At 43.3% G+C, this 24581-nt stretch overlaps 1 protein-coding gene across 1 annotated transcript in view; it reads right to left on the minus strand.

The window, feature by feature from the left end:
* LOC115165873 (ephrin type-A receptor 2-like) overlaps positions 1 to 16356 on the minus strand; it is a 37865-nt gene extending 21509 nt beyond the window's left edge. Inside the window, exons 1-3 of the mRNA XM_029719319.1 lie at positions 16167 to 16356; positions 14720 to 14799; positions 11270 to 11921 (exon numbers count right to left, since the gene is read on the minus strand). Coding sequence (XP_029575179.1) covers positions 11270 to 11921; positions 14720 to 14799; positions 16167 to 16248 — 814 coding nt within the window. The 5' untranslated portion in view covers positions 16249 to 16356. The remainder of the gene's footprint in view (positions 1 to 11269; positions 11922 to 14719; positions 14800 to 16166) is intronic.
* Positions 16357 to 24581: the final 8225 nt, after the last annotated feature.

Here is a 24581-nt window from a genome sequence, read left to right on the forward strand (position 1 = left end):
AGGATCTGCAGAGAAGAATGGAAGAAATTCCCCAAATACAGGTGTGCCAAGCTTGTAGCGTCATACCGAAGACTTGAGGCTGTAATCGCTGCCAAAGGTGCTTTAACAAAGTACTGAGTAAAGGGCCTGAATAGTTATGTACATTTTATCCGTTTATTTTTTATACATTTGCTAAAAAAAGAAAAAGGTTTTGCTTTGTCATTATGGGGTATTGTGTGTAGATTAAAGAGAGAAAAAACGATTTAATCCATTTTAGAATAAGGCTGTAACATAAGAAAATATAGAAAAAGTCAAGCGGTCTGAATTCTTTCCGAATGCACTGCAGCAGTTCAATACGAACCTGAAAACTACAGACGGGTTATATAGATCGCTGAAATAACGGTCCATCATTTATTTTATTAATCATCTCAGGGATCCTACTTGAAAATGTCAGAAGCAATTTCCGGTTTTGCTCATCACTAAACAGTAAGACATTAAATTATAAAATTACACTAAAACTGTGTAGGACATCACTAAATACTTCATAATAACAACCCAAATGTTAAGTGGCGGAGCTGCCTTTTAAGTTACTCTACTGTTGTACTGTCAGCAATATGAAAAAGTAGACCTATATCAATCTATGGCCTACATATGCACAGAGAAGAGCCATCTTTACTCATTATCATGACTAGCAAATGCCATTATGCCATATAATGTACTGCCTATGAGTTTCTAACACTAACCCTTCTCATTTACTTATGAAAGATATTTTTTTTTTAAATTGGGGCAATCTGCACTTGCTACATCCATTTTTGGACTTATAAACTAATGATATGTCCCCATTGAAGACTATAAACGTATAAATGCCTCATGAGCTAACTTGACATGTTGCCGATGACATGGATATTTCAGGTGAATGCATTCACTTGTTGTAACTGGCTAGCTATTCTCCTTTCCAGCTGTCGAACCCCATCAGGACCCAAAATATGAGCTTGTTTTACGCCAATGTTTGTAAACAAAGTACATTCAAAACACCATATAGTCTCAAAACATGGTTAAAACTATAAATTATAAACTATAAACATCCATAGCTCAGTCTATTAATTTGAGATTAGTTACATCTTTCAAGCTCCATCCCTCCGCTTTTACCGAAACAGGGGTCGGGGACTATGCTTAGTTAGTTTCAACTGCTGAATGCCCCTTTAACTGTACCGCTGGATCCTAAAATCAATAGGATTTGACATGTGACATTGTAACCACACCTTATAGGCCTAATGAATGAATGTAAAAGCAAAGGCTAACCTAGTGCCATCAATTCAAATGCACTAATACAACAGCATCAGTGAAACATTTTTAAATTCACAATTTAGATAAATATTGGCCACTATGTCGTGAATTTTTTTAGGAATAATGACGGGTCCTACATTTATTCCAAATGGAGCTTCACCATGATAGCGCATGACACTGAGGTAATTTACTCAGAGTCCCTCCATTATCTAGCCCACGCTCTGAACCTCAGTTTGAGCGGTCGACATCAACTTGGCACAAGATCACAGAAACACATTCAATGTAATCACAGTCAATCTCCTGAAACCTCCCCAGTCCCAAAGGTTAAGAAAGAAAGACTGATATGAGCATCTGCTGAAAGTCCAAAAATAGCCCTTAATGAGGATTTCTTTGACTGTTAACACAATGCGATCATAGGCCAAGTAAATCCACAGTATCCATAATGATGACTCCTCTTAAAGGTATGGATCCCATGGAGGGGAAAATAGTATATGTAACACTGTATACCTATGCACCCCATCTGCTAAAGAACGAAACGTCACAAACCAGTCCCAGAGAGGTTTCTTTCTGATTACAATAAACAAGTTGGTTCCAGCACCAGACTGCACTGCTGATATGTTGCACCAAAATAACAATTGTTCTGCTCTTCATAATGACTCTCTAGGGAGTAAACTGGGGTGAATCCTCTCTTTTTGTCAAGTATTCACTATCGCCTGTGTCATATCAATGCTGTGATCCCAGTAGACATATTCAGAACATTAAAAAGTGTTTACATTTCAGTTTACATTTTATCTGGACAAAATGTGGACGTTTCTTGTCCAATATGTGAAGAACGGCAACTGTTTTTGCTGCATGTACAGCACAGGAGGTTAGTGGCACCTTAATTGGGGAGAACGGGCTCGTGTTAATGACTGGAGCAGAATAGTATGAAATACATGGTTTCCAGGTGTTTGATGCCATTACATTTGCTCTATTCCGGCCATTATTATGAGCCGATATGAGACGGTGCCAACAGATATGGCAGCTCTGCTTCTAGCTCCTAAGCAGCAGTATTTAATTTTTCTGTGTGATATTTCTTACATTAGGCCAGAAAGATTTTTGTGTTATTACATACAACTGGAAATTACTTTTAGATATCACCAGCATTACTTCCAAGAATACAACTTTCATGAAGTGCTTTGAGAGGCTAGTTAAGGATCATATCACCTCTACCTTCCTTGATACCTTAGATCTACTTCAATTTGCTTACCGCCCCAATAGATCCACAGACGATGCAATCGCCATCACACTGCACACGGCCCTATTCCATTTGGACAAGAGCAATACGTAAACTAAGCAAAAAAAGAAACAGCCCTTTTTCATGATCCTGTCTATCAAAGATAATTTGTAAAAATCCAAATAACTTCACAGATCTTCATTGTAAAGGGTTTAAACACTGTGTCCCATGCTTGTTCAATGAAACATAAACAATTAATGAACATGCACCTGTGGAACGGTCGTTAAGACACAAACAGCTTACAGACGGTAGGCAATTAAGGTCACACATATGAAAACTTAGGACACTAAAGAGGCATTTCTACTGACTGAAAAACACCAAAAGAAAGATGCCTAGGGTCCCTGCTCATCTGCGCTGCCGCCCCTGTGTGGACTAGCATTGGACTAGTAACCGAAAGGTTGCGAGATTGAATCCCCGAGCTGACAAGGTACAAATCTGTCGTTCTGCCCCTGAACAAGGCAGTTAACCCACTGTTCCTAGGCCATCATTGAAAATAAGAATTTGTTCTGAACTGACTTGCCTAGTTATGTAAAAAGGTTTAAAAAAAAAAAAAAAAAATTATATATATATATATATATAGGCATGCTGCAAGGAGGCATGAGGACTGCAGATGTGGCCAGGGCAATAAATTGCAATGTCCGTATTGTGAGACGCCTAAGACAGCGCTACAGGGAGACAGGACGGACAGCTGATGGTCCTCGCAGTGGCAGACCACGTGTAACAACACCTGCACAGGATTGGTACATCCGAACATCACACCTGCGGGACAGGTACAGGATGGCAACAACAACTGCCCGAGTTACACCAGGAAAGCACAACCTCTTCAATCAGTGCTCAGACTGTCCGCAATAGGCTGAGAGAGGCTGGACTGAGGGCTTGTAGGCCTGTTTCCCTCATTAAAATGCAAATCATTTTATAACATTTTTGACATGGGTTTTTCTGGATTTTTTTGTTGTTATTCTGTCTCTCACTTTAGAAAAGAAGGTTGACGATATCCGATCCTCGTTTGCTAAGTCAAACGACACCGTTGGTCCTGCTCACACTGCCCTACCCTGTGCTTTGACCTCTTTCTCCCCTCTCTCTCCAGATGAAATCTCGCGTCTTGTGACGGCCGGCCGCCCAACAACCTGCCCACTTGACCCTATCCCCTCCTCTCTTCTCCAGACCATTTCCGGAGACCTTCTCCCCTACCTCACCTCGCTCATCAACTCATCCTTGACCGCTGGCTACGTCCCTTCCGTCTTCAAGAGAGCGAGAGTTGCACCCCTTCTGAAAAAACCTACACTCGATCCCTCCCATGTCAACAACTACAGACCAGTATCCCTTCTTTCTTTTCTCTCCAAAACTCTTGAACGTGCCGTCCTTGGCCAGCTCTCCTGCTATCTCTCTCAGAATGACCTTCTTGATCCTAAATCAGTCAGGTTTCAAGACTGGGCATTCAACTGAGACTGCTCTTCTCTGTGTCACGGAGGCTCTCCGCACTGCTAAAGCTAACTCTCTCTCCTCTGCTCTCATCCTTCTAGACCCATCTGCTGCCTTTGATACTGTGAACCATCAGATCCTCCTCTCCACCCTCTCCGAGTTGGGCATCTCCGGCGCGGCCCACGCTTGGATTGCGTCCTACCTGACAGGTCGCTCCTACCAGGTGGCGTGGCGAGAATCTGTCTCCGCACCACGCGCTCTCACCACTGGTGTCCCCCAGGGCTCTGTTCTAGGCCCTCTCCTATTCTCGCTATACACCAAGTCACTTGGCTCTGTCATATCCTCACATGGTCTCTCCTATCATTGCTATGCAGACGACACACAATTAATCTTCTCCTTTCCCCCTTCTGATAACCAGGCGGCGAATCGCATCTCTGCATGTCTGGCAGACATATCAGTGTGGATGACGGATCACCACCTCAAGCTGAACCTCGGCAAGACGGAGCTGCTCTTCCTCCCGGGGAAGGACTGCCCGTTCCATGATCTCGCCATCACGGTTGACAACTCCCTTGTGTCCTCCTCCCAGAGTGCTAAGAACCTTGGCGTGATCCTGGACAACACCCTGTCGTTCTCCACTAACATCAAGGTGGTGACCCGATCCTGTAGGTTCATGCTCTACAACATTCGCAGAGTACGACCCTGCCTCACACAGGAAGCGACGCAGGTCCTAATCCAGGCACTTGTCATCTCCCGTCTGGATTACTGCAACTCGCTGTTGGCTGGGCTCCCTGCCTGTGCCATTAAACCCCTACAACTCATCCAGAACGCCGCAGCCCGTCTGGTGTTCAACCTTCCCAAGTTCTCTCACGTCACCCCGCTCCTCCGCTCTCTCCACTGGCTTCCAGTTGAAGCTCGCATCCGCTACAAGACCATGGTGCTTGCCTACGGAGCTGTGAGGGGAACGGCACCTCCATACCTTCAGGCTCTGATCAGGCCCTACACCCAAACAAGGGCACTGCGTTCATCCACCTCTGGCCTGCTGGCCCCCCTACCTCTGAGGAAGCACGGTTCCCGCTCAGCCCAGTCCAAACTGTTCGCTGCTCTGGCACCCCAATGGTGGAACAAGCTCCCTCACGATGCCAGGACAGCGGAGTCAATCACCACCTTCCGGAGACACCCGAAACCCCACCTCTTTAAGGAATACCTGGGATAGGATAAAGTAATCCTTCTAACCCCCCCCCCTTAAAAGATTTAGATGCACTATTGTAAAGTGGTTGTTCCACTGGATATCATAAGGTGAATGCACCAATTTGTAAGTCGCTCTGGATAAGAGCGTCTGCTAAATTACTTAAATGTAATGTAAATGTCTCACTGTTCAAATAAACCTACCATTAAAATTATAGACTGATCATTTCTTTGTCTGTGGGCAAATGTACAAAATCAGCAGTGGATCAAATACTTTTTTCCCCCTCACTGTATATACTGTATTTTAGTCAAAGCCACTCCAAAATTGCTCAATCCAATATTTACATATTTCTTAATTCTGTTCTTTTACTTTTAGATGTGTGTATTGTTGTGAATCGTTTTTCAATACTACTGCACTGTTGGAGCTAGGAACACAAGCATTTCGCTACACCTGCAATAACATCTGCTAAATGTGTATGTGACCAATAAAAATGTGATTTGATTCTGCCCTCAGCAGCTTCCTGTGATGTACAGTATGTGTATCCCCACCAAACTACAGTACACAGATCAGGGATACTTTTCAAATGTAGCGTCTGTTTATTATTTTTGGAGACAGTCGTCAAATAAGCAAAAAAAAATACTTGTTTTATTTACTGGCATACACAGAACAGCACAAAGTCTAAATAGTCACATCTGGGTCGTGTGAAACGGGATGTTGCGATTCAGTTGGTGTCACATTCAGGAGATGCACACAGGCCAACAATAATAATATATCCATCATCCAATAGAAAAATGTTGTCTTGTAGCTGGTTACATGAGGGAATAGTCAGTAATAATGTTACTTTTGATCATAAAACTTACAGGAGAGTTGTAAAATGGAGATTGGAAAAGGAGGGGGGGGTAGAGCCTGGGAGCAATAAAATAGATAGAGAGAAAAAAGAAAATAGAATGAGCAAAAGAAATGAGGGCAGGAAGACAAAGACGCAGGGAGAACCAGCAGTTACTGCACATAAAGCACACACACACCCAAGTCAATTACTACCCATAAAGTCACTCGCCACACGGCAGGCACAGTCATGCAGTTTCAACTTAGTCACCATCAGTTTAGGGGAGAGGAAAACTAGGCCTAGATTACTGGAAAAGGGAAATCCTCCTTTGGGAGAAAATAACCTTACCAGAACTAATTTACTGGTTCCCTCAGGATTTTTCCCACAGACAAAAAAAGGAGCGCAACAACATTCAGACTCTGTGTGTAAACAAGAGCATTTAGATACTGAGTGTGCGTCTCAAATGGCCCTGGTCAAAAGTAGTGCAGTTCATAGGGAATAGGATGCCATTTGGAACGCAGGTCAAGTTGGCCTTAAGACATATTTGCCCAGCTTTGGGATGAGTGTGCATATGGCTTTAATGTGGGTGACAGGGTGTGGGCACGGACAGCTCGACACAATCCAAGGAGCAGCCAGGTCAAACGTGTGCCTTTGTGTGGTAACACAAGGTTTGTGTTCCTTTCTGCCAGCAAAGATTATGTGTAAAGAAAGGCATTCTTAAAAGGGTAGGAAGCATGAGTTTTTACTCAACACAGTGTGGTCAAAGACTTATTTTGTAGTCACGATCTGGTTACCTATAACTATACTGAACAAAAATATAAACGTAACACATAAAGTGTTGGTCTCATGTTTCATGAGCTGAAATAAAAAGATCCCAGAAATGTTCCATATGCACAAAAAGCTTATTTCTTAATTTTGTGCACAAATGTATTTACATCCCTGTTAGTGAGCATTTCTCCTTTCCCAAGATAATCCATCCACCTGACAGGTGTGGCATATCAAGAAGCTAATTGAACAGCATTACCATTACACGGGTGCACCTTGTGCTGGGGACAATAAAAGGCAACTCGAAAATGTGCAGTTTTGTCACACAACACAATGCCACAGATTTCTCAAGTTTTGAGGGAGTGTGCAATTGGCAAGCTGACTGCAGGAATGTCCATCAGAGCTGTTGCCAGATAAATTAACATTAAATTATCTACTTAAGCCGCTGTCATTTTAAAGAACTTGGCAGTATGTCCAACTGGCCTCACAACCACTGACCAGGTGTAACCACGCCAGCCCAGGACCTCCACATCTGGCTTCTTCACCTGCGGGATCATCTGAGACCCACCACCCGGACAGCTGATGAAACTGTGGGTTTGCACAACCGAAGAATTTCTGCAAAAACTGTCAGGAACCATCTCAGGGAAACTCATCTGCGTGTTCGTCATCCTGACCAGAGTGTTTACCTGACTGCAGTTTATCATCGTAACCGACTTCAGTGGGCAAATGCTCACCTTCGATGGCCACTGGCATGCCGGTCAAGTGTGCTCTTCACGGATGAATCCCAGTTTTAACTGTACCGGGCAGATGGCTTTGTGGGTGAGCGGTTTGCTGATGTCAACGTTGTGAACAGAGTGCCCCATGGTGGCGGTGGGGTTATGGTATGGGAAGGCATAAGCTACGGACAACAAACAATTGCATTTTATCGAAGGCCATTTGAATGCACAGAGATACCATGAAGTGATCCAGAGGCCCATTGTTGTGCCATACATCCGCCGCCATCACCTCATGTTTCAGCATGATAATGCACAGCCCCATGTCGCAAAGACCTGTACACAATTCCTGGAAGCTGAAAACGTCCCAGTTCTTCCATAGCCTCCATACTCAGCAGACATGTCACCCACTGAGCATGTTTGGGATGCTCGGGATCGACGTGTACGACAGCGTGTTCTAGTTCCTGCCAATACCAAACAACTTCACAAAGCCATTGAAGAGGAGTGGGACAACATTCCACAGGGCACAATCAACAGCCTGATCAACTCTATGCGAATTAGATGTGTCAGGCTGCATGACGCAAATGATGGCCACACCAGATAGACTGTTTTTATTTTAAGGTATTCCCTGTCATGTGAAATCCATATATTAGGGCCTAATGAATTAATTTCAATTGACAAATGTCCTTATATGAATTGTAACTCAGTAAAATCTTTGAAATTGTTGCATGTTGCGTTTATATTTTTGTTCAGTGTACAAACAGTTGTTTGCGAATTTTTACATATATATTACATATATTTTTACAATGCACTATTTCTCATCATCATATGGAGAACCGGTGCTACCTAGCTAGTTCCAGCTGGCTAACGTTAGCTACACGCTATGCTAGCATGTAATTACATTCCAAACCAAATGTTGGTGCTGGTGAAAATCTACAAAGAAACCATATAACTTCATGCGAAAGATCTCTTCTCCTGTGCGTTTAGTAGTGGTAGTCAAGCGAGCATTGTAGTAGTTTTCCGTTGTTCGTAGCTAGTGCAGTAATACCCACATATTGCCATAATATCCACAAGGACGGAGTTACGACTCATTTGTGGCCCAGAAATGAGAAGCTAGCTTTGAAGCAGGACCGGTTTATTCGGTTTTGGAATGAGACTGACTGAAACCAGGTGCTGTGCCGAGCGTGAATGTGAAGCCTGCAAGCTCTATTTCCTACCGACCTACTGGTACATCGCGAGTGTCTGCAGTGATGGAGATAAACCGGTTAAATTCAATGTGGATTAGCTGACTCTCCCTCGGCCGGTGAAATGGCCTCTCCCTCTAAAGGCCTCTCATTGGCTCTTCTTTAACTTAGGTAGCTAATTTAGCGTAAATTGGTAAGTCTCCGCTCTCTCTACTTTATATCTGATGGCAATTTTTGTTGTTGTGTTCTGTGGGTTCCAGCCTGTGCTAGACTAGTTGTTCTCTGGCTTACTACTCAGCTATGTTGAATGTGGTGGTTGGCTAGCTAGCAGGCTAAAATAAACTTTAGCAGGATGGCTTGCTTGCTAGCTAAGATAGCGGCATATACTGGCAACATTATTTGATAATTGGTTAGATGGCGTTATGCATTTAGAAAACTTTGGTTAACTTTAATATATCTGTAAGCTAGGTGTTGATAGCAACTGGCTGACTCACGCAGTGCTAACGTAATGTTAGCAGGCTGGTAGGCCTAACGTTAGTAGGCTAGTTGGCTAGCAACCTTGCAAGCTGATATGTAACAATACATTCATAAAGTAGTAGCTTGCAAATAGGCAGAAAATGTCATTGAAACCAGTAGTCATGAGTGCAAACGATTTGTTTAATTAGAAATTATTTGTTGGAGTTTACATTATAGGGAATAGTCTGGCTTGCCAGGTTATCCATATTACGTCACACCACTCAAATGTTTTTCCAGCATGACTTCAGCATTCTTCGGAATTCTGATCAGTTTTATGTAATAACTCCAAAACTAGAAAAGTGAGGTGCAACTTTGCATTGGGACTTTTGACACGCATTCTAATGCTACTCCATATGTTACATGTGGTTACATTTAAGCTACCTACCCTTTAAGGAAGAAAACTGTCAATGTCAAACAGTGAGTCAACTGGAGCACACTGCATGGGGGAAGAGGGTGTGTGTGTATGCCTTTGCGTGTGCATTTGATGTACTGTTGTACTTTTATCTGTGTATGTTTCCACTCCTAATGCCAAGCTCATTCACCTTCACCTTACACTGTAGCTTTCTGTATTCAACCTGTATTCAGCCTCAATCCATTTTCCTGTAAGGTGGGAGCAGGAGTGCGTCCCAAATTGCATCCTATTCCCTATGTATAGGGCTGTAGTCAAAAGTAGTGCACTATATAGGGAATAGGGTTCTATTTGGGACACAGCCCAGGAGTTCTCCATAGGGAATTCCTCAGACCTGCAGTAATCTGGGAGTAAATGGAAGAGGAATGCAGTGGAGAATGGGAAGGGGAGGGTGAGAGGAGCCAGTGCCTACAGCTCAACACTGCACCTCATTGTTCTCCTACCTTTACATTCCATTCCTCACTTTTTTTAATCTCACACACACACACGTTCATTACCAATGGAGGGGAAACAGATTGTGCGTGTGTGTCTTCCAAAATCAGTGGTGTAGCAACATGCTTAATGTTCCGGTGATGGGAGTTTTGTGGTGCCCCATCACGGAACAGCTCCTAACAGGCCTGAGCATGCCAACATGCTCGCTCTCACCCTGCTGCAGTCACATACAAAAACATTCACATGGTGAAACCTAGTCTCTTACAGCAGATATGAGAGAGAGGGAGAGAAGGATTTCCCAATGACTTAAGGAATGCCAATTTCTCTGATGCATGTAACAAAGAAAGCCAGAGAACTGAAATTTCATTGAAATTGAATTGATAACCAGAGGGGCTTTCTCTCCTCCACCTCTCTACCCTCCTCCTACCTTGAAGAAGTCAATACACCACCAGTAGTTTCAGAGTGACTTCTGCCTCTCCAGTCTTTGAGCAACATCTGTCATTTTGGCAGGACTGAGGAGATGTAGACTAGAGGGCCTCTGATGAGGACTTGAACGCAATATGGTGGCAACATGACTACAAAGCCCAGGTAAGACTACGTATGAGTATTTAAGATAATGAATGAATGACAAATTAGCAGCATACTAGCTTACAAGGGCCAAAGGTCATGATAAAAATGGCTACTAACAAGAGTGAGCGACCTCAAACACTTTTCAGTTAAGAGGGGGCTATTTCTCAGTTATGGAATGATGCCGAGAATCCGATTTTCCACTTTAAAATGCATGTCAAACAAAAACAAATGATTGCAAAGTTAAACAAACCAGCCAGCTATGCACAAGGACGACATTTAACAATTTCCATTGAAAATGTAGCAAAAATGCATTTACTTGAAGAACAGTGCAGATGCAAAGTTTGGTAACAGAATGACTGTTTGTGCTGTTTGTTCCGTCATTCTGTTACCAAACTTTGCATTTGCGCTGTTCTTTAAGTAAATGTGTTTTGTAAAATTCTGTGGAAATTGTAAAAAATTGTTCAAGTGAAAAATCGGAGTCTCAGCATCATTAAGTTACTGTGGAATTGCCTTTTTAATATAAGCATTTTTATAGCCAACACAAATGAAAAAACATAACACACCGTCTGCGAAATATCTCTACGCAGACTACTCATGCCAGCTCACACTAACAAGCCTCCACACACATACACAGGATTAGAATCCATGATGCGAGAGGTGAAAGACTCTCAGACCACCAGCCAACAAAGGAACATACACCTTACCTCGGCATGTGCCGTTGACGGCCTCGTAGCCGGGCCTGCATTGGCACTGTCCGACGGGCACCACCCACTCTCCATCCACCGTGCAGTAGATGCGGGGCATCTCCTCGCTCACCGCATTCTCTATGCAGGCCCCCGCCACCTCCCTCAGGGCCTGGTTCTCCCCCCCCCCTGCCACTGTTTCGGGGAAGGCTGCCAGGCTTTTGACAGCGGCCGGGCAGGTCTTATAGTAGACCCTGACAGAGAGCAGCGCCACACAGGCCCCGATGTCTTGGAAGGCAAGGTAGAAGCCTTTCCTGCTGAGGCTCTCCACCACCCGCGTCTCTGTGTTGATGTGCAGCTCATTGCGGCTGGTGATCTCGTCGGGTGCGATGGTTGCCACCTTCTTGAACTGGCCCTTGCGGAAGTTGGTGCCGATATCAGCGTCCGACTCGGAGGAGAACAGGTTGAAGGTCTCCTTGCAGGTAAGCGATGAGCCGTCGAACGAGTTGCAGTCACGCACGATGAACTGCAGCTCCACGAAGACTCGAGAGGCTGACGGGCGGCGCTGGATGAAGGTGGTGCGCAGCCAGTTGTCCTGCTCACGCTCACCCACGTTACACACCGAGTAGGTATAGAACTGTGAGCCGTTGAGACTCCTCTGGACCACCTCCCACTGAAACAACCACACAGACAGACTATCAGGGATTCAGTCAAACACTGACTCTGGGGGATACATTTTGAGCAAAGTTAAAATGTTCAATGCTTATTGGGGGTTCCCTACAGCCCATGTTGACATCTTAAATTCTAATGGGGGTGCCTTGATTTGTTATAGGAGTGACTATCACCCCTGTAATTTTAACCCTGGAGGAAAAGGGAAAGTGAGTGAGGGAGATCCCAAAGGAACATATCAAGACATAAGAGTGGCGAGAAAAGACAAGAGGTCTTAGCGAAGGAATGAAGCCCGCTGATTTTTACAATACTATTGAAATACCCCTGAGGCCTGTCAACAATGAGGCATCTTAAGCAACAGATGTTGATCCATGTATCCAACTCTTGCTGCCACAGCAGTTAGACATTTTAGTGAGAAGTCTTCCAACTAGGGCTGTGGCAGTCACAAAATTTCATCAGCCGGTGATTGTCAAGCAAATACCTGTCGGTCTCACGGTAATTGACCGTTAATTAACAAACACATTTAGCAGCTCCTGGCTTCCACACAAAAAAGTTCAATAAATCCATGTAATATAGCCTACACCTTCACAATAAATCCATTATTTATTTTAGACTGGTCTAAAGAAGCATGATATGAAGAAAATGTACCGTAATTTCCGGACTATTAAGCGCACCTGAATATAAGCCTCACCCACTGAATACATTTTTTTTTACATTTTTTTAACATAAATAAGCCGCACGTCTATAAGCCGCAGGTGCCTACCAGTACATTGAAACAAATGAACTTTACACAGGCTTTAACGAAACACAGCTTGTAACAAAAAAATAATAATTATCAGTAAGCTTTAGTTGTCTTTTTGCACTGAGTCAATTCCTCACGCTGCTGTTTCCAACGTCTTATCATCGACTCATTAAGACCAAGCTCCCGTGCAGCAGCTCTATTTCCTTTTCCAACAGCCAGATCAATCGCCTTCAACTTGAAAGCTGCATCATATGCATTTCTCCGTGTCTTTGCCATGATGAGGGTGACAAAATGACTACCGTAATCAGAATGATGGGAAGTTGGAGAGTGCTCGATTTAATCTAAACAGTAAACAAAAAAGTTTTGACCTTAACCCGTTCGGCAATTTCATTGGTCTAATGAAAGCTTCATGCCGCCAAAAAACTGAGCACGTCACAGAATGTGTTTTTTTTTTAAATAAAAAATGAAAGCGGGAAAAATCCATATATTAGCCACGTCATTGTTTAAGCCGCGGGGTTTAAAGCCTGGGAAAAATGTTGCGGCTTATAGTCCGGAATTTACGGTAGTTCATTTCAGAAGAAAATAATAGCATACTCTGAGGTCTCCTTATGTTAGGTCCTGATGTGGCTATGCCAAATGGCTGTGGGTTAGGCTAGTTCATTTAGCAGACAAGATTTGTTTATAATTCCGTGGCATTATTTTATAGTACGAAGGATACAATTGAACAAAACTGAATAAAAATATTAATATTTTCTCCAAGCGATTTGAGGGAGTGCGCACATGCGGCTATTCTGTGTTGAGCGTTTAAAAAAGAAATAGGTACTCCTATATGCTTAAATTTAGAGAAGCCTAATTACCATGACTAAACGGTCATGTGGAATTTGACTGCCTTCATGACTCGTGACCGCCGGTGTGGCGGTAATACGGTCACCGCAACAGCCCTACTTCCAACATGCTTCAGCGTAATAGTGGCTGCTCAAATACATTTGGCCCCACGGGGGCTGAGCCTGTGGTTTGTTCTCTGCATGTTACCACTATGCTATTTATTAAAGGAATGTGCTTTGTTGGCTGACTGTGTGGCATCACATATAAACGGGGGCATGCAACACGAGAGCAAGCGGCTCCATAAAACTATTGCAAAATGTTTTAATGGGTGATTCAAACGTGGTAGAAACATTTTGAATTATAATACATGATATCATAATTATCATGATACGTGTAAATTTAGTCAACAATTAAGTGCTATAAAAACATAAAATATTGTAACATAACAACTATTCAGGCTTTCAATTAACTTTATTTTCCTGATCTATACAGTAGTTGAACTTCAGCAAGATTGTGCCAGGTGAAATTCAACGTAACTGTTAGTACACAATTGAAGACACTATTTTGAGGAATTTTAAGATAGGATTATGCATGTTCAGCATGCCCAAACTTGCCTTTGAGTCATCAACCTATCAAATAGACCAACTTGTAATTATTTGCATGCAACTGAATGACCACTCAAATGTTAACGACACAAAATTGGGCCCAAGCACACATGACACAAAAGCAAACGATAAGAAAAAAACAAACAATCTGTTGTGTTTTACCGTGATGAAAGACAACCCATTTTCTACTTATGGGAAACGACAGCTAACTTAACTCGCTACATCAAATTTTCCCCAAAAGGTACCATATGCTCCAAACTGAAGTTAATTGTACCCTTACATACAATTCTGAAGCGAGGGACTTAAAACCACAAGTATTCTCTACCACGCTTGCTATAGCTGCCATTCTCTCCCATCTGTCTCTCCCTTGGAGAGTCCAGACATGATACGCACTTAAACCCAACCCCATTAGAATAATATGACCCTTTCACATATTTAACTTGACATTACAATGACTAACATTTGTACTTGAGCACCAAGTTGTAAAGGCAGATACTGGCAAATAAGAGTTGTGAAAGTAGTGTGAAGGTGAGACATTCAGACATAGCATATTATGTGCTACTCCAGCCATACTTCCCATAAGAGAAGAGTACAGGAACAGGGCATAGGAAAGGGTGGATGGATACTTACCCCTTGCTTGTCTCCTTGTTCATATGGCCCGGTCAGCCAGCCTAGCTCACTCCCTGATGCCCTCATATCCAACAGCACCTCTGCACAAAGGAAAAAGTCAAAATGAAGTCTAATTCAACCACTTTACTTGGTGAAGCGCAGCAATGCGCACATGGTAGTAGGCTATAAGCGCAAATGTTCCATTAGCAGAAAACACCATTATCAAAAGTGACCACAAATGCAATTATGCATGTAATACTTTTATTATAAAAAGGTGCATTTTTATGGTTATCTTCCCCAAACTTGAAACTCCCGCGCTGCTAATATATGCCAGTTAGGCTCTACACCCCATGTAAAGAAGATTCATGTGCTTCATTTTAAGAAGGTATTTGGCCACTTTAGTTGTGATACAAACCTTATTAAAACATATGGGCTTATGTGCTAGGCTACATGAGGTGTGTGACTATGATTCGAAAAGGTCGCAAAAGGCAGTTTCTTATGCTGGACATCATACACAAGTGATAATATATAATTCACAAGTGATAAACTAATATTGTCACCAATCAGACTATTCTTGATGTAATCTTGTCTTAATGTGATTGCCGTAACAGAGAGAGCTGGGACAAGTATATTTTGAAGTTTATTTGCTTCTTGGTATTAAAATTTCCACTCTAATATTTTACTCCATTTAACTTAGTATTCCCTTACACTTCCTAAATTGAGGCTTATGCATAGGGCTATGTCAGTGACTTAAAATTAAAAAGGAAGCTTAGGGTGTAATCATTAACTTGATGAAATAGAAAATACTAACTTTATCATCTATCATTCAACGTGCACTAAGTAGTAACCGACATGAATGTTCAGCCCAGCCATGCAGATGATTATCCATGTCTCCCATACGTAGTTGTTAGGCTACCTTGCACTGACAAGTGTGAAATCGTTTTTTAATTCCTTTTGAAAAAAATAACGAAAGAAATCTCCACTTATTAATTTTTTTAGAAAAAGTATCTGATCATTTTATTTCAGTGTAGGACAACTATGGCAAAGTAGCATAGTCTTCTTTTTTGTCTAAAAATCTGTGTTATATTTAATATGTTAATACAATGTCATACTGCAACCTTATTGATCTAGAGACAATCTGTAAATTCAAAATTCCAACAGGTAACGTTAGTAGCCCTCTATAATGTAGATTGCTCTCAGCACACCTCATGTTGATAAAAGAGGTCAGGGATAGACAGCGGATAATCGCATGTGATCGACATTTTATGAAATTTGATAAGGGATTGAATAAAAATAACTTTGTGGTCAAAATGCAACAAAAACGTATACAAGTAGCGTCATTGTATCAGTATGTTCTTGCGCTGCGCTTTATACGTTCAACTTCCTCGTGGTCCCACAACCTGGGCATAGGAGGATAGACTTGTTGGAAAAGGAGAAATTGTATTTGTAAAAGTAGTACTTCGCTTACCTTCTTTAGTTTGCAGTGTAATAAATATAAAGCTAATAAATACATAGGAAAACAACAAGAGCTTAATTCCACGGGGATCCATTTGGGAAAGTGTTCTTCTTATTTCTAGGCTAGGTTGGGATACTTCAACACTCACATTACTTGCTCAACTGAACGCTGAGCTCGCGGAAGCCTCATTCACAAATGAGGAGGTCATCAACCCCCGCCTGTTGGAATGTCATCAATTCCTTATAGGGAGGGGGTGTGGCAAACAGGGAAGTGGCATTGGCATTACGCTTTGATGGCCTCAATAATTTGCCTGAGCCACAAGCAAAGCAGATATTAAAAGAAATGTGGCCTATTTACCTTTTTATGTTTCTTTCTTTCTGTACAAAACAAGAAGAATACTGCGTGAAACTCATGATAAAAGTAAATTAACAAGATTGTTTTCCTATTCATATTCTAGAATCTGAAGCAGTGTGACACGCAAACACAATTACTACATAAAGTCAAGAGAAATGGCAAATCATTTTACATATGGTCTTTAGAATTTGAAATATCATCCCCATGATCAATATTAGTGAAGTAGAACAGAATCTGTATTCTCAGGGGGAGAGATAGAGAGGTTGGAGTATGGAGTGTGGGAGGGTGTGCTGGTATGAGTATGAATATAGAGGATTAAAGAATCCATCACCTAGCAACTCCTTTGCAAAGGAATTTGGGAGTCAAGCTCTGTCTACTTTCATTATTTGTTGTACAGTGTAACTATGGTTATGTGTGTGATATGTGTGAGAATACTATGCATTGAATATGGATGTTTACATTACATTTTAGTCATTTTGCAGACGCTCTTATCCAGAGCAACTTACAGTAGTGAATGCATACATTTCATAATTTGTTTTTTTCTTTCATACTGGTCCCCCGTGGGAATCAAACCCACAATCCTGGCATTGCAAACACCATGCTCTACCAACTGAGCCACACGGGACCACGTGCCTGTATCTTGTAGTTTTTTAAACCATGGTTTCACTAAAAAACTCCTGAATACTTTGTCAACCTGTTAGATTTTCTGGGTAGATATTTACCTTTGAATGCTGTCTTCACAATAGATGATTACAATACAGTGTGTCATTGATTTTGCAAGAGTCACACCGGTCTAGGAACATTAAGATTTTATTGACTTTATGTTCCTAGACACCTGTGGGCCCAACTCTGCGGGAAAAGATTGGGCTTCTCCCTCTCTCCCAGCCATGTGCGAATCCTCCCTCCCCACGCCGCCTCCACGTACCCTGAGGCTCTGGTTTCACAAAGCCCCTCACACCAGGGAGAATGCATTGAGCCTTATGAAATGCCACATTAGTGAGTTTTTGAACCTAAAATCCCTCCACTCTCTCTCTCTTTAGATATACATTTAAGACAGAGAGAAAGAGAGAGAGAGAGAGAGAGAGAGAGAGAGAGAGAGAGAGAGAGAAAGAAAGAAAGAAGAGAGGGGGGAGGGAGTAAGCAAGGGGTAGAGAGAGATAAAGGGAGTTTTTCTCAGTCGGGTACAAGCAACTTTTGGATCTGTGTTGAAACATATCTATAGCAGAACAGCAATGATCAAATCCTCACATACATTTATTTACAAAACTTCTAATGTTTTGCAAAAAGTGGTCTAAGTGTTAATACAGCAAAGCGTCAATACAGGAATGAGATTGAATCCTACTACACCGGCTCTGATGCTCGTCGGATGTGGCAGGGCTTTAAAACTATTACAGACTACAAAGGAAAACCCAGCCGTGAGCTGCCCAGTGACGCGAGCCTACCAGACAAGCTAAATGCCTTTTATGCTCGCTTCGAGGCAAGCAACACTGAAGCATGCATGAGAGCACCAGAGGTTCTGGACGACTGTGTGATAACGCTCTCGGTAGACGATGTGAGCAAGACCTTTAAACAGGTCAACATTCACAAAGCCGTGGGGCCAGACGGATTACCAGGACGTGTACTCAAAGCATGCGCGGACCAACTGGAAAGAGTCTTCACTGACATTTTCAACCTCTCCCTGACCGAGTCTGTAATACCAACATGTTTCAAGCAGACCACCATAGTCCCTGTGCCCAAAGAAGCGAAGGTAACCTGCCTAAATGATTACCGCCTCGTAGCACTCACGTCATTAGCCATGAAGTGCTTTGAAAGGCTGGTCATGGCTCACATCAACAGCATCCTCCCGGATACCGTAGACCAATTCTAATTCGCATACCACCCCAGCAGATCCACAGATGACGCAATGTCAATCGCACTCCACACTTCCCTTACCCACCTTGACAAAAGGAACACCTATGTGAGAACGTTGTTCATTGACTACAGCTCAGCGTTCAACACCATAGTGCCCAGAAAACTCATCACTAAGCTAAGGACCCTGGGACTAAACACCTCCCTCTGCAACTGGATCTTGGACTTCCTGATGGGCCGCCCCCAGGTGGCAAGGGTAGGCAACAACACATCTGCTACACTGATCCTCAACACTGGGAACCCTCAGTTTCTGCTTTGTCATTTAGGGTATTGTATGTAGATTGATGAGGGGGAAAAAGCAATTTTATCCATTTTAGAATAAGGCTGTAACGTAACAAAATGTGCAAAAAGTAAAGGGGTCTAATAAATTTTAGAATAACGGGGCTATGCGATACCTGTTTTGGGCTCTGTATATGACATTGTTCCCCATTGCCTGTCAGACTTACAGCTATTCAGTTCCTAAGTAGACAAGTATTCTTTTAATACAATGAGACCAAAGTGAAAAATGCTGAGCAAACTGTCTGTGGGGTATCTAAAGGCTGACAGGGTGAGTAAGGGTTGAACAATATCCTCTCAGTGATATACTATACTACAGTGTTTCCAAACCCTGGTCCTCGAGTACCCCCAACAGTACACATTTTTATTGTAACCCTGGACAAGCATACCTGATTCAACTTGTCAACTAATCATCAAGCTCTCAATGAGTTGAATGAGGTGTGTTTGTCAACGGCTACAATGAAACTGTGTACTATTGGGGGTACTCGAGGACCAGAGTTGGGAAATGTTATGTTTGTTCCTTGTATAATGACAAACCGGGGCGTAGGTTTAACTACTTTTAATGAACATATACTTCAGCTAGAAAACTCCTTGTTAAGCCATGCAAGGCATTCTTCAACCACCTGCCCCCCCTGCATAGCCTGCTGGGTAACGTAGTCTAAATGTTAACACATAACAACACAGGAAACACTGATGTACTATACACTATACAGAAAGATGCCAGAATGTACCGATAGCTGCCATGAAAAGTTTGGAGACGGAATAGGGCATTTGGACAAGGTCAGCCATCAGTTAAAGGTCAGCCATTTTGGTCAGGGAGTTTGTCAACCATTGTCTACCAGTGCTGTGATAAGATAATATGAAAAATCATGAATTTCAAGAATTTATCTGTTTGTTAGCTAGCTAGCCAGCCAGTTTTAAGGGAATGATTCCATAATTTGTTTTAAATTAACTACCAATATGCCAACCTTCCATTCAAACAATGCCCTCAATCCACAGCCATACACTGGCTGAAATCAGTAGATGATAGGACTTAGACAAGTTGTAAATGCAACAAGTACTGATGTTGTATCATATAATAGGTTGACAATTGTATTACACAATTTCTGATATATCACTTGCCTTTGTTTTATTTTCCTGCATAAGTAAAATCAGGATTATGATTATTGCCATTCATTCCAAATAGACTGTTTTGGATTTCTCCCTGAACAATATGTCTGCCATTTTCACCAAATTTGGGAACTTTGAGGGTTTATGACATAGCCCCTCTAGTAATTTAATGTGGAAAAAATAAATGAAATAATTGAATAGCAGGAAATTAGCTTAAAAATGCAAAATTCTCTCAGCCTCAATGCAAAATGTGTAGAATAGCATGAGATCAGCTATAAAACTGCACATTTTGGATGACAATACTGGGATGAGAGGACATTCAAGACAATCCCTTGAAGGAAGTGCACTTGAGAAAGCACATCCAGAATGTGTGAGATGGACTCCGGAGGGCTTAGGGTGGATGTGAGCCCGGAGGGCATGAATGGTGTTCATTGATAGCAACCTGTGGATTCTGTTCCAAATTACCTATTTTGTGTGTGTGTGCGTGTGTGTGTGTGGGTGGGTGGGAGTGTGCGTGCGCGTTCGTTTGTGTGTCTGTGTGAGAGAAAGAGAGAGCAAGACAGAGAGAGAGCGAGACAGGGAAAGAAGAAGAGAAAGACCAAAAGAGAGAGAGAGACATAAAGAACTAAAAGAAAGTGAAAAAAAGAAAGAGAGATGTATTCGTTTTTACAGTGCCAGGTTCTTTAGGGTTGTTTCTAGGCTGAATGGTTGATGATGCTGAGCAGTGATGTCATGATGGTAGGCAACACCTGTCCTTGTAGTTGTCCCTGTAGGCCTATAGTGGTCTGCAGTTTGCTGAAGTAGGCATGTCTGACCCTCCTCCATATGCTACTGGCCCCCAGAAGGGGTGTTGTGTCAATGTGTTCGGATGGCTGTGTGTGTGTGTGTGTGTGTGTGTGTGTGTGTGTGTGTGTGTGTGTGTGTACACGTAAGACCGTTACCGAAAGTAAGAATGACACAAAGTTGTGTTGATAGTTGTAGCCAGTTGTGGAAAAAGTACTCAATTTTCATAAAGTAAAGATGCCTTAAAAGAAAACGACTCCAGGAAAAGGAAAAGTCACCTAGTAAAATACTACTTGAGTAAAAGTCTAAAAGTATTTGGTTTTAAATGTACTTAAGTATCAAAAGTAAAAGTATAAATCACTTAAAATGTCTTATATTAAGCAAATAAGACAAGATTTTCTTGTTTTTTAAATTTACGGATAGCCAAAAACACAGTTCAATACTCAGACATAATTTACAAACTAAGCCTTTGTGTTTAGTGAGTCTGCCATATCAGAGGCAGTAGGGATGACTAGGGATGCTCTCTTGATAAGTGTGTGAATTTGACCATTTTCCTGTCCTGCTAAGCATTCAAAATGTAACGAGTACTTATGGGTGTCAGGGAAAATGTAAGAAGTACATTATTTTCTTAGGGAATGTAGTGGAGTAAAAGTTGTCAAAAATATAAATAATAAAGTAAAGTACAGATGCTCCAAAAAACTACTAAGTATTTTTACTTAAGTACTTTACACCACTGGTTGTAGTGTTGTAGAGTGGTACTTTTGCTCACCAGCAATTTGTCTTATGTACAGAGCTTATGTAGACGAGGAGAAACAGGGTTGGTGAACATTTTTGCTTACATCATTACTTGGAAAGGCTATTAAACATGAGACAATGCTCAGAGGGAAAATATTTCAGAGCCTTTTTGATTGAGCTAAGTGATGTGCTTATACAGTATGTCTTTCAACCATGTCATCTTCTCATCATAACAAGGCTTGTGTACTGTATATAACATAGTGCCAAATAAGGCTAGGGTTACAAAGGACGACATGGTAAGTGTGTGTGGCTAGAACCTGCAGATGAGAAGGTATCAATTCACACACACTCTCAATTTCTCATGCTGCTCTGCGAGTGAAAACAGAGAGTACATTTCAACTATTAGGTGACCAAATACAGCTGTAACTTCCATTGAGGCGAAAGCATACAAACAGGTGTCGCCCAGCCATGTGGGTGCTAAGCTAATTAAGGGTCAATGGGACTTAGGTAGTTAGACAGAGCTGGGGGAAGAAAGTAGTGTGTATGACAGCTGTCTTTGGAATGGCAGCTCATATCAAAGCTTGTCACTCCTCTAGCCCGTCTCAGAAGGCTTGTTCCTGCTTGTCTGCCCTCTTTCAACAGCTCCCAGTTCCAAACCACAGAGAAACCTGTATGTCTTTTCTCAAAGACAAGACAGATTGATGAAATTCTGTGAAAAGGTTGGCATGTAAAGTGTATGGGTTTGAGACGGCAGTGATTCAGTGAAACCCATGAGAAGAGTCACAGTTAAGTAACACATCATTTCAAGTGGATATTTTGGTATTGCTTTGTCAAGACCAGACAAGGTGCCTCCCAGGAGACATGTCCAGTGGTGTTGTGGATGTTGGATTAAGCTGTTATGGAGTCCAAAGATCTTAGGTCGGGACATTGTGTCCCAGTGAGTCTGTAACAATTGTGGTATTACAAGGCGTAAATCACATTTTTATGTAAAAACCAGACAAATATACCAGACAATAAACCAGTCCATGATAACTGCCTAAACCACGGTCAATCCAGTGTACTGTAAATCTGTCAAAGATGTTGTAAGAAGTGGACCAAGGTGCAGCGGGAACGTGTATGCACATCTTTATTATATAAAAAGAAGGGAAAAAAACTAACAAAACACGTATACAAACGCAACGAACAACACTAACAGACCTGTCAGGCGAACATACACTAAACAGGCGACAACTACCCACAAATCCCAATACAAAAACACCCCTATACATAGGACCTTCAATCAGAGGCAACGAGGAACAGCTGCCTCCAATTGAAGGTCCATCAAAACCCTAAACATAGAACTAAAAGGACTAGACTAGAACATAGAACATAGAACATAAACCAACAAACCCCGGAACACATAAACCAAACACCCCTCTACCTAAATACATAGCCCGAACCACATAAAAACACCCCCTGACCAAACTACAATAACAAATAACCCCTTTACTGGTCAGGACGTGACAGTACCCTCCCCAAAGGTGCAGAACCCGGATGCACCTCACACAACAAAACAAAAACCCTAAAAAAGAAACAAAAAATAAATCCCCAACTAAAGGGAGGGAAAGGAGGGTGGCTACCGTCACCGACGACTCCCTTGCTACATCCCCCCCCTCCCTAATCCTCCAATATTGGAGGTGGCTTAGGCCCCGACCTTAGTCCCCAACCTAACCTGTCCTCTCCCGCTGAAGACACAAGGCTAAGGCGCATCGCTGGACACCTCGGGCCGAGGCGCGTCTCGGGAGACTCAGGGCTGGAGGGCGACTCTGGGTGTGCCGGTCCCGAACTGTAGGGCGACTCTGGCTGCGCCGGTTCCGGACTGTAGGGCGACTCTCTCGGTTCCGGACTGTGGGCCCTCTCTAGACGGGGCACTGTCGCCGGACGCTCTGGACGGGGCACTGTCGCCGGAAGCTCTGGACTGGGCACTGTCGCCGGAAGCTCTGGACTGGGCACTGTCGCCGGAAGCTCTGGACTGGGCACTGTCGCCGGAAGCTCTGGACTGGGCACTGTCGCCGGAAGCTCTGGACTGGGCACTGTCGTCGGAAGCTCTGGACAGGGTACTGTCGTCGGAAGCTCTGGACGGGGACTGCGCACTGAAAGCCTGATGCGTGGGGATGGTACTGGAGGTATCAGACTGGAGACACGCACCCCAAGGCTAGTGCGAGGAGCAGGAACAGGACGAGTTGGACTGGGCTGATGCACTGGAGGCCTGGTGCGTGGGGCTGGTACCGAAGGTATCAGACTGGAGACATGCACCCCAAGGCTAGTGCAAGGAGCAGGAACAGGGCGTTCTGGACTGGGCTGATGCAATGGAAGCCTAGTGCGTGGGGCTGGTACCGAAGGTATCAGACTGGAGACACGCACCCCAAGGCTAGTGCAAGGAGCAGGAACAGGGCGTTCTGGACTGAGCTGACGCACTGGAAGCCTAGTGCGTGGGGCTGGTACTGGAGGTATCAGACTGGAGACACGCACCTCAGGGCTAGTGCGAGGAGCGGGAACAGGACGTACTGGACTGGGCTGACGCACTGGAAGCGTAGTGCGAGGGACAGGAACAGGACGTACTGGACTGACGCACTGGAGGACTGCTGTGTGAGACTGGTATGGGAGGTACCACACTAGCAACACGCACCACAGGGCTAGTGCGAGGGGCATGAAAAGGACGTACTGGACTGGCCTGACGCACTGGAGGCCTGCTGCGTGGTGCTGGTACTGTCTTCACTTGACGGCTAGCACGCACCTTAGGACAAGTATGGAGAGCTAACTCAGGTGACAATAATTCGAGGACACGCTCCGTAGGGTGAATGTCATGCCTCATGCACCAACACAGCAGCTCTCTCATAGCTCTCTCCTCCAATTTCCCCATTAATTCCTTTACGGTCTCTGTTTCGCTCCCTTTGCTCACCTCCAACTTCACTCCGACTGGCTCTGGTTCCACCCTTAGCTCCGCCGACCTTCCTGTGAGCTCCTTCCCAAAATGTTCTTGAGGCTGCCCCCTGGTCTCCTCTAGCTTCCTTCGTTTGTCCACCCATGTCCATCCTTCACCCTGGTGCTCCAATCCCGGTGTTCCTGTATAGTGTTCCCGGATCTCTCCAGTCTTCCTCCATGGTCCTTCTCCCGCTAATATTTGCTCCCAAGTCCAAAACTCCTTGTAATCCACCTGCTGCTCCTTCCTCCGCTGCTTGGTCCATTGGTGGTGGGTAGTTCTGTCAAAGATGTCGTAAG

The sequence above is a fragment of the Salmo trutta genome, chromosome 28, assembly GCF_901001165.1.
Source record: "Salmo trutta chromosome 28, fSalTru1.1, whole genome shotgun sequence".
Classification (NCBI taxonomy): Eukaryota; Metazoa; Chordata; class Actinopteri; order Salmoniformes; family Salmonidae; genus Salmo; species Salmo trutta.